We start from the raw sequence: 12607 nt of genomic DNA on the forward strand, positions 1-12607 counted from the left end.
TAGAAACATGTCTCCCGACAGCTGCCCGCCTCCACCACAGCCACAGCCACAGCCATGCAGGATCTGAGCTGTGCTGCAACCTACACCACAGCTCACGGCAACACTGGCTCCTTAACCCACTGAGCGAGGCCAGGGATCAAACCCCCATCGTCATGGATACTAGTCAGATTCATTATTGCTGAGCCATGACAGGAACTCTCCCTGCGCCCTGTCTTTGCAAGGCAAGTTTTATTGGAACACAGTGGGGTCTGTTTGTATACATATTGTCTGTGGCTGTTTTTGAGCTACAACAGCATGGTTGAGTAGTATCACTCGAGAACATATGACCCACAAGCCTAAGATGTGTATTATGGGGCTGCTAAGAAAGTCTCCCATCCCCTGGCTTAGAGGCTTGATCAGATTCATGTTTGAATTTTATGTAAATTGATGGGCAACTGCAATGACCCATGGCTTGATTCTTGTGGAACTGAAATGGCAAAAGCAACACTTTCTTTGCAGTCCCTTATCTTATAAGATATCAAGATATTTGGAAATTCAGGGCGTTCCCATTGTGGCTCAGCGGAAACAAATCTGACTAGTATCCAGGAAGAACCTGGGTTCAATCCCTGGCCTTGCTCAGGGAGTCAGCTATCTGGCCTTGCTGTGAGCTGTGGTGGAGGTCGCAGATACAGCTCGGATCCTGAGTTGCTGAGGCTTCAGTGTAGACTGGCAGCTGCAGCTCCGATTCAACCCCTAGCCTGGGGACCTCCATGTGCCAAGGGAGAGACCCTAAAAAGACAAAAACAAACAAAAACCAAAATCAGATCCAAAGGCACTTGCTGCTTTTATACTAAGACACAGGAGGGTCTGGGAAAAAATTAATCTCAGATCAACAGCTCACTGCACTTACACAGGGTATAACCTGCCAGGCCTAGAACATATAGGGAGCTGCTCATGAAAGAGTAAATACATACTAGTAGCCTAGGTGTATGTGCCTCTTGAAGTTTATGTGTCATCTCAAGTCCGTCGCCAGCACATCCCTGGAAAGTGCAGATCTTTTTCTGAGGGCTCTCAGCTTATAAGTAGGTTCTGTTTTCATATTCAAGACCCATGAATGTAGAGATTTTCCAGGGAAAGATAGTAGGAGATGAATGAGCCCAGATCCCAGAATTTCCCTCTCTCCACCCAGTCGGACCAAACGAATGAAAAAACAGTAGGCTGAGTGTGGAGATTTCGATGCTGACCCCATGTACCGCTAAAGCACGGTCCGTGGCAGCGCCAGGTGACCGAGGGGACGTGGTTCGCTGCTCCTCCTGATACCGTACCGATCCTTGAGGCACCACCACAAGAAAAACGTCGAAATCGTCAAGCCATGAAATGTCATTAGTGCCGTCTCACGTTGGAGAAGAATCAACAACACACTGGGTGTTCAGCACTTAAGGGAAAAAAACCCTCAAGTGTAAAAGCAGCAAAACTCCTTCGGGATTTGGTGGAGGCAGAAAAGGATGCTGGAGTTTGCCATCTACCAATCACAGCGGTGGGTTGAGCCCTCCAGTGAGTCCCCTGCCTGGTTGGGTGGAGTAGGCCTCACTCTAGGTCCCCAAAGATTGGAGGGGATCCCAGCCCCCGGCAAGGACGGCAATTGGCCCCAGTTGATATTTGCCCTCAGTTAACAGTACAAAGCTCAGTGATAAGAAGGTGGAGGAGTTCCCGTCATGGCGCAGCGGAAACGAATCCAACCAGGAACCATGAGGTTGTGGGTTTGATCCCTGGCCTCGGTCAGTGAGTCAAGGATCCGGTGTTGCCATGAGCTGTGGTGTAGGTTGCAGACGGCTCAGATCTGGCATTGTTGTGGCTGTGGTGTAGGCTGGCAGCTGTAGCTCTGATTCGACCCCTAGCCTGGGAACCTCCATATGCCATGGGTGTGGCCCTAAAAAAGACCAAAAAAAAAAGTGGAAAGAAGCATTATGCAGACCCCTGTATAATTTGAGAAGGTAGGTGGATGTGGTGTGTGTCTGCAGATGGGTCCTGGGTAGCTCAGAGTGAATATCGAGAACTCACCCACTCGAATATCAGAACACACAAAAGATCTGCTCATGCCAATTGTGAAAAAAACTATATAATGACTTTATAAAAGGGCTGTGATAAATGTAAGAGGGAAATAATAGAAATTTCACATGAAAAGACAGCAGAATCAATGGTGCCTGGAAGAAAAATGTGACCCAGTGAACAGAACAGAATGTTTATAGATTATAGACTTAGTGCATGAATACACAAATGGCGATGCATTCACTTCTCGAGAATGCTTCACTATGACAGGACTTTCTAAAAATATATATTAAATAAAATGAGAGACCGAATGAGATGAAAAGGGAGGAAAGAAGACAAATTAAGAACCACTCACCAGAGTTCCCACTGTGGCACAGCGGAAATGAATCTGACTAGTAACCATGAAGGCACAGGTTCGATCCCTGGCCTCGCTCAGTGGGTTAAGGATCCGGCCTTGCTGCGAGCTGTGGTGTAGGTCACAGAGGTGGCTTGGATCCTGTGTGGCTGTGGCTGTGGCGTCAGCCGATGGCTGCAGCTCCTATTGGACTCCTGGCCTGGACACCTCCATATGTCATGGGTGTGGCCTAAAAAAAAAGACAAAAAAAGAAAGGTACCCGTCACCCCAGGTGAGGTAAGTCAGGTAGCCACCACAGGGAACAAAAGAGACAAGGTGTGGCGGCAGTGACAGCACTGCTTTTCACACTGAACTCTGATCATTGCTGTCGTTTCTAAGGGAGCTTTCAAGCCGCCATTCAGAAAGCCGTTTCGTTTCCACGGGTCACTAACTGACCGACCTCAGCCCCTCTGTTTCCTTCCCCCATCTCTTCCAGCTGCGGTGCGGATCTCAGGCAGGATCAGCAGCAGCTCCTGGAAGGCATCTCGGAGCTGGACGTCAGGACGGGGGGCATCCCTTCCCAGCTGCTGGTCCACGGGCCCCTGGCCTTTCCGCTGGGCCTCGATGCCTCTCTGGGCTGCTTCCTGGCAGCTGCCCGCTATGGCCGGGGCCGGGTGGTCCTGGCTGCCCATGAGGGCATGCTCTGTGCTCCCAAGCTGGGGCCTTTTTTGCTCAATGCTGTGCACTGGCTGGCCAGAGGCCAGACGGGCAAAATTGGGGTGAACACACGTCTTAAAAACCTGTGTGCCCAGCTGTCGGAGTGTGGCCTGGAATGCAGTCTGGAGCCGCATCTGACGGGTGACTTGTGTGTCTACTGCTGTGCGGCTTACAGTGACAAGGAGGCCACACAGCTGCGAGAGTTTGTGGCCGAGGGCGGGGGCTTGCTGATCGGGGGCCAGGCCTGGTGGTGGGCCTCCCAGAACCCCGGCCACTCCCCTTTGGCTGGTTTCCCTGGTAACGTCATCCTCAACTGCTTTGGCCTCAGCATCCTAGCTCGAACTCTGGACCCAGGCTGTTTCCCTGTCCCTACCCCTGAGAAGCGGAGCTACCACTTCCGCAAGGCACTCTCTGAATTCCAGGCTACCTTGAACCACGGGGGTGGGAACTTGGAAAAGAGCTGGCTGGCAAAACTAGGAGCAGATGGAGCAGCCTTCCTACAGATCCCTGCAGAAGGGGTCCCTGCTTATGCGTCTCTGCATCGGCTCCTGAGGAAGATGCTGCGTCTGTCAGGCCTCCCAGCTGTGAGCCGGGAGAACCCAGTGGCCAGTGACTCCTGTGAGGCTGCGGTGCTCTGCCTGGCCACGGAGCTGGCGCGCTCTGGGACCGACTGCTCCCAGCTGGTGCAGGGGCACGGAACCGGGTCCTGCAGCTCCAATCCACACCCCCCAGAACATCCCTTCACGGTGGAGATTGACGGAAGCAACCCAGGTGTGGAGCGAGGGACCTGGGGGAGGGAGGGGGCTAGTGGGCCACAGGGGACAGTGCAGGCACTGAACCTTGGTGGGTCAGGTCCATTCTCTGTCAGGTACTTTGGAGGCGATAGGGGTCTGGGTTTGGCCCAGGGTTGAGGAGGGGTGCATACAAGAAGCATGAGCTGAGGTGTGCAGGGGGGGCTGTACTGCTGGGAGGCGCTGGGAGGCTCTAGGGGGGAGCAGTCAGGTGGGGGAAGAGCTCAGCCTCTTTCGTGGCTTTTTTCAGGCAGTGGTGATTCCTGGGTGAGTACAGGGCTCTACCTCCAAAATGGACAAAGTGCGGAAGTCTCCTTGTCTGAAGCTGCGACCTCTGCTGGCCTGAAGGTAAGACCAGAACACCCACTGCCACGTGGCAGAGCCACACAGCTGCTTCCCCGTCAGGCCCCGTGGGGACAGGGAGCTCGCGGCCCCGTTGTGCCCATGGCACAGATTTCAGCAGATGAAGCGGCGAACTTTCAGGGTCCCCGAGTGATGGGAGATGCCAGAGCTCCTAGGACCAGCTCCGCTCCTCAAACACAGCCCTCAGGGTGCCCCCTCCCAGCTGGGATGCGAGGGGAGGAGCACCTGCTACTGGTTCAGAACCTCAGCCGTTTCCCCAGACGTGGCCTTTCAGGGTGTTACCTCTTTACCTGGGTATCTGAAGCATCTACGTAATGCTGTCACTCTCAAAAAGAGGCCATCATACAGAATTAAAGTTCTTCCTGCCTCGGAGCTCCCGTCGTGGCACAGGGGAAACGAATCCAACAAGGAACCATGAGGTTGCGGGTTCGATCCCTGGCCTCACTCAGTGGGTTAAGGATCTGGTGTTGCCCTGAGCTGTGGTGTAGGTCGCAGATGTGGCTCAGATCTGGCGTTGCTGTGGCTGTGGCATAGGTCGGCAGCTGTAGCTCTGATTCGACCCCTAGCCTGGGAACCTCCATATGTCACAGATGCAGCCCTAAAAAAAGACAAAAGAAGGCTAAAAAATTAAAAAAAAATAAAGTTCCTCTTGCCTCGATTCAGACGGTCCCTTCCTACCGCAGTTAGGGTCTCTTTTGGGTCAGTCTCCTCTCTTGCAATTTCCTACATTGAACCTGAGAAAAGCAGTCCTGGGCCTCCAAACAGCCCTCAATCCATCCGCCCAGGAGGGGCGGCTGGGACCTCTGGTTGGGCCTCCTGTCTGTGCACAAAGGGCGGACCGGGGTCCCCTCTGCCTCACTCCCGGCATCGGCGTCACCATGATGCTGGCGCAAGAGCCCAAGTTCCACTCGGCAGAGGCACCGCGGGACCCTAGTCAGCCTCAGCCTCACCTCACCTCACCGGACGAGGGGCCGCTGTGGAGCTGTTTAAATCCCTAGAAAAGTGACTCTGCCTACCTTTCGGTCCGTGTGACGTTGAGAGTGCTAACATCTCATAGGTTCGCGTGCGTAGGTCACAGGGAAAGCTGGGGCTCTTCTAATACCGCCACCCACGCAGTACCGCACACAAGCCCAGCCCCGCAGCCCGGAGACCTGGCTTCTCCCCCAACCCGGTGGAATTGCCTCCCCAGGTGCAGATTGGCTGCCACACCGACGACTTGACAGGTGCGAGCACGCTGTCTCGAGCTCCGGTGGTGACTCACCAGTGCCTCATGGACAGGACCAAACGGTCGGTCTCCTGCCTCTGGGGTGGTCTCCTCTATGTCATTGTGCCCAAGGGCAGTAAGCTGGGCCCTGTGTCTGTCACCGTCCAGAGGGCTGTGCCTGCCCCGTGTTACACGTTGGGTGAGTGGGCCGAACACGGAGGGTAGCGGGAGACCTGGGGGCGCCTTGGTGGTTAAGGGCCGATTGCTGAGCGGAGGGAGAAGGCCATTCGAGGTGACGGTCAACAACCTGTATCCATGGAGACCTGGGGGCAGAACAGGGAAGGGTCTGGGGGCCTGTCCTTCACGTCCCCGCATGTAGACCCGCCAGACAATAGTTCATTATCTCAGCGTCCTTCTCCCGGAGTTTACGAGTTGTGTTTTTCAGCTCAGGGAACCTTGAGGAAGCAGGTGTCAGGGTCCATATTCATTCTCAGGAAAGACATCCTTGGACGAGTGGAGGAGCTGCATCCAGGAGAGCCTGGCTCCCTGGGGAGAGCTGGCCACAGACAGTGTCATCCTGACGGTGCCAACTGCAGCCCTCCGGGCCCTGGAGGACCCAGAGCCCGTGCTCCGCCTCTGGGATGAGATGATGCGGGCCATAGCCAGGCTGGCAGCCCAGCCCTTCCCCTTCCGCCGTCCAGAGCGGATTGTTGCCGACGTGCAGATCTCCACAGGTGGGTGCCCCAGAGGGATGCTCTCAGTCAGTCATCTCTTTATTACTTTGCCTTTTTTCAGTCTGTAACTTAACTTTCCTCTCCTTTTCTTTCCTTGGTCACACCTGCGGCATATGGAGGTTCCCAGGCTAGGGGATCTAATTGGAGCTGTAGCCACCGGCCTACGCCACAGCCACAGCAACGGGGGATCTGAGCCTTGTCGTGACCTGCACCACAGCTCACAGCAATGCCGGATCCTTAACCCACTGAGTGAGGCCAGGGATCGAACCCGCAATCTCATGGTTCCTGGTCGGATTCATTAACCACTGAGCCATGATGGGAACTCTGAGGGATTTTTTTTTCCCCTTTCAGATTCTCTTTCACTGCCAGTGATCAGTCCGTTCACATTCTTTGTTTCTTCTTGACTCAATTTGAGCAGGCTGTGTTTCTAGACCCTTGTCCATTTCTTCCAGGTTGTCCAGTTTGTTGGCATATAACTGTTGGTGCTTTCTTGCATTTCTTGTGTTTCCATGGTACTGATTGTTACTTCTCCTCTTTCATTTCTTATTTTGTTTATTTGGGTTCTCTCTCTTCTCCTTGGTGAACCTGGCCAGAGGTTTGCCAGTTTTATTTATCCTTTCAAAAAACAAGCTCTTGGTTTTATTGATTGCTTCCATTTGTTACCATTTTTAAGTCTCTATTTTATTTATTTCCTATCTGTTCTTTCTTTTTTTTTTGCTTTTTTTTGGGCTGCACCTGCTGCATATGGAGGTTCCCAGGCTAGGGGTCTAATCGGAGCTGTTGCTGCCGGCCTACACCACAGCCACAGCAACACCAGATCACCAGATCGGAGCTGCGTCTGTGACCTACACCACAGCTCACAGCAAAGCCAGATCCTTAACCTACTGAGCAAGGCCAGGGATCGAACCCGCCACCTCACGGTTCCTAGTCAGATTTGTTTCTGCTGTGCCACGATGGGAACGCCCTGTCTATCTTTATTATTTGCGTCTTTCTTCTGAATTTTATTTTGCCTTTTTTGAATGTCCAACATGTGTAAGGCATCATTTTACTAGTGAACTGAGGGGGAACAGGACACCTAAGACATGAACCTTGATGAGGATGAAAAGATGTTGACATGTGAAAAGGTCAGTCAGGTTCATCTGCAAGGTGAGAGTTCACAGGCTGGTGGGACAGTCTCAGAAAAATTGGTAGCAGGAGTTCAAGATGGCAGTGACGGTTGTTTCAAGGAGAGATTAAAATAGAAATACATCCTTCAAACCTAACTCAAGAGTTGACAATGAAAAGAGGGGGTAAAGAACTGTATGTTACAATCAAGTGGTTTAGAGCAAAGAAGGACATCTGAGAAAAATAAGGAAATCTGGTTCCAACATGCAGAAAATTCTGGACCTGTTCTGTCGTCTTTAAAAGGGACAAGAGGAGTTCCCGTCATGGCTTAGTGGTTAACGAATCCAACTAGGAACCATGAGGTTGCGGGTTCGATTCCTGGCCTCGCTCGGTGGGTTAGGGATCCGGTGCTGCCCTGAGCTGTGGTGAAGGTTACAGACGCAGCTCCGATCCTGCGTTACTGTGGCTGTGGCTGTGGCGTAGGCCGGTGGCTACAGCTCCAATTAGACCCCTAGCCTGGGAACCTCCATGTGCCACAGGAGTGGCCCTAGAAAAGGCAAAAAGACAAAAATAAATAAATTTAAATAAATAAATAAATAAAAGGGACATGATTCTCACTGTTAAAAAGTATAAATCTGGTCACCAGTAGTTTCCATAGGAGAAGGAATGACGCTGCTCTAGCTTCAAGGATCTTTCATTCAGACATAGGACCTAATCTTGCAGACGCACATGCAAAGAAACACACAAAAGGGAGCCCTGAATTATAGTGAGAGTGACTTTGTAAAGTATTGATATTCTTTTTTTTTGTCTTTTGCCTTTTGTCTTTTGTCTTTTTAGGGCCACACCCGCAGCATGTGGAGGTTCCCAGGCGAGAGGTCTAATCGGAGCTACAGCTGCCGGCCTACACCACAGCCATGGCAACGCCAAATCCGAGCCACGTCTACAACTTAGACCACAGCTCGCGGCAACGCTGGATCCTTAACCCACTGAGCAAGGCCACAGATCAAACCCGTGTCCTCATGGTTCCTAGTCAGATTCGTTTCCGCTGCGCCAATACGGGAACTCCCAGTATTGATATTCTTTGGGGCCAGAGTGAGGGGCAGGCAGCACTCCAGTGTGGAGGCTAGGATCTCTTCAGTTTCTGACCAAATCAAGGAAAGCACCTACTTTGCAATCATCCAGCACATTCTGGAATTATTGGGGGCAGCCAGGATGGTGAGGAAAAGTTACGCGGTGGAGAGGGATGAAGGGAGATGGGGTTGGGTGGACACCCCCCTGCCCCGTGCCCCGGCCTCACTCTGCCTTTGGTGTTCCCAGGCTGGATGCATTCAGGCTACCCCATCATGTGCCACCTGGAGTCGGTGCAGGAGCTCATCAGTGAGTCGGGCATGAGAAGCAGAGGTCTGTGGGGAGCCATCCATGAGCTGGGCCACAATCAGCAGCGGCACGGGTGGGAGTTCCCCCCGCACACCACTGAGGCCACCTGCAACCTCTGGTCAGTCTATGTGCATGAGACGGTCCTGGGCATCCCCAGGGCTCAGGCCCACCCGGCTCTGAGCCCTCTAGAGCGAGAGAAGAGGATCAGAACCCACCTGGGAAAGGGAGCCCCGCTGCGCGACTGGAATGTGTGGACAGCTCTGGAAACCTACCTCCAGGTACTGAGCAGAAATTCAGGGAGATGGGGACCCGCCAAACTCCCGATCACCTAACGTCCTGGGTCCCAGGAGCTCAACTCCTTCACCTCCCCCAGCAGCGGCCCGCCACTTCCCCGGGCCGCGTGGCGGTGCCTCTCAGGTCATACGTCTCTAAGGTAGTGACACCTGTCCCTGCTCACCCTCTGTGACGTCAGGATGAGAAGAGGAAATGAAAAGTATCATGAGAAGCAAATAGGTAGAGAGAACTACGCGCTCTCGGCCTGTTGGTCAGGAGCAGAAGTGCTGAGCGAGACGCTCCTGAGATTGAGTCACAGCTCTTCCCCTCGCTGATTTGGTCCTTTGCGCCCTCTTAAGTGTTTCAGAAGTGGTGTCGTTTCACTTTGTGCTCCCTCGCCTTAGTGTCATGGGTCAGATGAGGGTTGTGTCCTTGGCATCCGTACAGGGATCTGTAGGGGCAACTGCATTCCGAGGAGGCCTCGGAGAAGATCCGTCTGGTAACGAGATTCTCAGGCTTCCATCGCCCACTTGAAGTCTCCATGTTTTTAGGAGAAGTAGGTAGTCAGCCCAGTGGGAGAACACCAGCATCCCAAAGCGAGTTGGTTTCCTGGGAAATAAGCGTCAGTCCCCATTCCCCCCCCCCGCCCCCCGCCGTGTCCTGCTTTGACTTTGAGTGTTTCCACGTTGTCAAAGCTGCTCCCCAAATCACGTCTCCTGTGCTGTCTACCGCGACCTCATAGGCAGGGCTGTCACAGGCATGAACTGAGTCAGGGAGTTTAAGCATCTTGTCCAATATCACATTTAAGTGATGGACCAGAACCTAAAATCAGGAAATTTTGACAAGCCCGGGCTTTGGGACTTCCTAACCGTTTCTCTGATTTTTTTCCTCCCTTTTTACTCATTTTCTGAAGAGTGAGTGTGAGACAGCCCCAGTCGATGAGATGACTGCATTGCCTCGGCCCAAGGTTCTTCTAGAGCGAGTCTGAGGGCCTGCAGGGAAACAGACCTTCCTGGCAGTTGCTACTAAAGTATGAGACAGGGCCCAAGTTCACCTGCCCACCGGCCCCCCCAGCATGAATGTCATGTAGCAAAAGATAGGGGCAGACCCCTCATCTTGGAGTCTGAGACTCGGTCTCAGGACAGACAGACTCCTGCTCCTCAGCCCCCCACTGCTGCCTCAGCCCAAGTCCTCAGACTCCCCTTCTCTGTGCTGAAAGCCTCCTAAGTTGTTCTAGCATCTCGGTTCAACCCCCGCCATCCATTTTCCGCATCGCTTCCAGAACCTGAATCTTCTGTGTTTACACCCTCTGCTCCCCTCCGCGTCTAGAACAAGGTAGATGCTGCTTCCTTGGGTGTGGAAGGGCCTTTGATCATCAGACTTCCGTCGCCACCCCCAGCTTCATCTTGCAGTTCCCTGCCCCCATGGTTTCTCTGTCTCCCACTGGGACCGCATCTTGCTGTTTAGGCTTCTGCGCCTTCCCCGGGATCCTCCCTGCAGCTGAAACACGCTTGCACATCTTGTCTGTTACCTGTCAAGTCACCCATCAGAATTCAGCTCACTCGTCCTCTTCTCCCACCGTCATCTCCTTGACAAGCCACCTTTTTTAGGTCATTTGTTTACACATCTATCTCCCCCCTTGACCTGTGACCCCCAGAAAGAGGAGCACCCTAAAATCACTTTTGCCTAGCGCAATATCTTGAACATCGTGGATCTTTAGTCAGTGTTATAGGTGGAGCAGGCGTTTAGTGTGCCGACGTGTTAATTAGTAGTGACAAACAGGAGGATCTACGGCAGCCAAGGCGGCGAGAACACAGCAGTGAGGGCACAGGGATGCTGATCCAGCTGTCATCTGGCCTGGGGCTTTGACCCCCGGAGTCCGAGGTTTCTCCTCCATAAAACGTGAGGTCTTAGAAACCCCAGGATCCCTGTAATCGCAGCTAACAAGGGCCTTCCGCTCATGGCGTTCAAGTAAACTCTTCCCTAAAAAGTATGAGCCACTCTCCTTTTGAGCCCCTTGGGATATACCAGCTTCTTCCTCGTCTTGCCCCAAGGGCAGTGTTCCACAGACAAAAACAGCAGCCTCGAAGCGAGTCACAGATCTGAGAGGGCCACCAAAATAAACAGAGCAAGGATTTTATTATGTTTCTGGAAGGTATTGCAAGTTCCTAGCTTTTGGGTCCTAATCCATCTCGGGCTCAAAGCTGTCGGATGGCTAGGGGAAAAAAATGGGAGTCTGGGGATGTAACTTTTTTCCCACCTTTTTAATTATTCAGTGAATTTATTACCTTTAGAGTTGTACAATGATCATCACAGTCCAATTTTATAGGATTTCCATCCCACACCCCAGCCCATCCCCCCCCCCCCCGAGGGGGTATAATTTTTTAAGACTGGAGGTAATTGAATTGATTGATAACTCATTGAATGGGTCATCAGACCTCTTTTCAGACATTAGGTCCCTGCTAGATTCAGGGCGGACGGGGCCTGTGGCCAAGGTGTGGAAGGAGCCCTTGAGCTTGTATTTCTGTGCGGGAGTGAGATGGGTGATGGGGTGAAGCCGATGCGTGATGAAGGGGAAGAAATCGCTGGAAATGAGATGCCCTCAGGAACACGATGCTGCAGGTTCTTTGACAAACTTGCACCTCATTCTGCCCCTTCCTTCTCTCCCAGCTCCAGGAGGCCTTTGGGTGGGAGCCGTTCACCCAGCTCTTTGCCGAGTACCAGACGCTCTCTGACCTCCCCAGGGACAACACTGGCAAGATGAATCTGTGGGTGAAGAAGTTCTCTGAAAAGGTGGGGAAGAATCTGGCTCCTTTCTTTGAGGCCTGGGGCTGGCCTGTCCAGGAGGATGTGGCGGCTCGCCTGGCCTGTCTACCTGCGTGGCAGGAAAACCCCTGTGAAATCCTACACACCTTGCAGAAAGGAGTGAAGAAGTGTAAAAATGCTCCCTTTGAAGCGGATCTTTGGGAGTTTCTGCCGTGGGTTCCCGTCGTCTTTTCTCTACTCACCGTGGGTGGGCTGCAGTTCACCATGCGCCTGGCCAGCAGAAACAGAAGCCAGCTTCCCACTGATGGTGAAGAGAACCCACTGTCACCGAGGCCGTTGCCGCTAAGAATCCCTGAGTCTTTCTGGCAAGGCTGACCATCAGTAGTTCTTTGGCTCTTCACAGTCTCTGTTTGAAGATTCCCCTTCCCCTCCCCTTCCCTTCCCCCTATCCCCCCATCTGCCCTTCCTATCCCCATCCCCTTCCCCTATCTCCTATCCCCTTCCCCCTCCCCCATCCCCCCTTCCCCCATCCTCTAATTCCCCCCACCCCCATCCTCTCTAATTCCCCCATCCCCATCCCCTAATTCCCCCCATCCCCCATCCCCTAATTCCCCCATCCCCTTCCCCATCCCCCACCCCCCCCACTCCCCACCCCCTTCCCCTTCCCCATTCCCCCACCTCCCATCCCTCCATCCCCCCCCCTTCCCATCCCCCACCCCCTAATTCCCCCCCCCCCCCTACCCCATCCCCCCATCCCCTAATTCCCCCATCCCCCACCCCCACCCCCATCCCCCCCCCTCCCTCCCCTTCCCCATCCCCCCACCTCCCATCCCCCCCCCCTTCCCCCCATCCCCCCACCCCCACCCCACCCCCTCCCCCCATCCATCCCAACCCCCCACCCCCATCCCCCCCCCCC

At 53.5% G+C, this 12607-nt stretch overlaps 1 protein-coding gene across 2 annotated transcripts in view; it reads left to right on the forward strand.

Annotated features, from left to right (window-relative positions):
* TCAF2 (TRPM8 channel associated factor 2) overlaps nt 1-12160 on the forward strand; it is a 68276-nt gene extending 56116 nt beyond the window's left edge. For both annotated transcript variants that reach the window (XM_047763208.1, XM_047763209.1), the window contains exons 3-8: nt 2859-3850; nt 4121-4218; nt 5423-5636; nt 5932-6171; nt 8593-8930; nt 11596-12160. In XM_047763208.1, the coding sequence (XP_047619164.1) occupies nt 2859-3850; nt 4121-4218; nt 5423-5636; nt 5932-6171; nt 8593-8930; nt 11596-12066 (2353 nt within the window). In that variant the 3' untranslated portion in view covers nt 12067-12160. The remainder of the gene's footprint in view (nt 1-2858; nt 3851-4120; nt 4219-5422; nt 5637-5931; nt 6172-8592; nt 8931-11595) is intronic.
* Nucleotides 12161-12607: the final 447 nt, after the last annotated feature.

Source organism: Phacochoerus africanus, chromosome 16 (genome assembly GCF_016906955.1).
Source record: "Phacochoerus africanus isolate WHEZ1 chromosome 16, ROS_Pafr_v1, whole genome shotgun sequence".
NCBI classification, from domain to species: domain Eukaryota; kingdom Metazoa; phylum Chordata; class Mammalia; order Artiodactyla; family Suidae; genus Phacochoerus; species Phacochoerus africanus.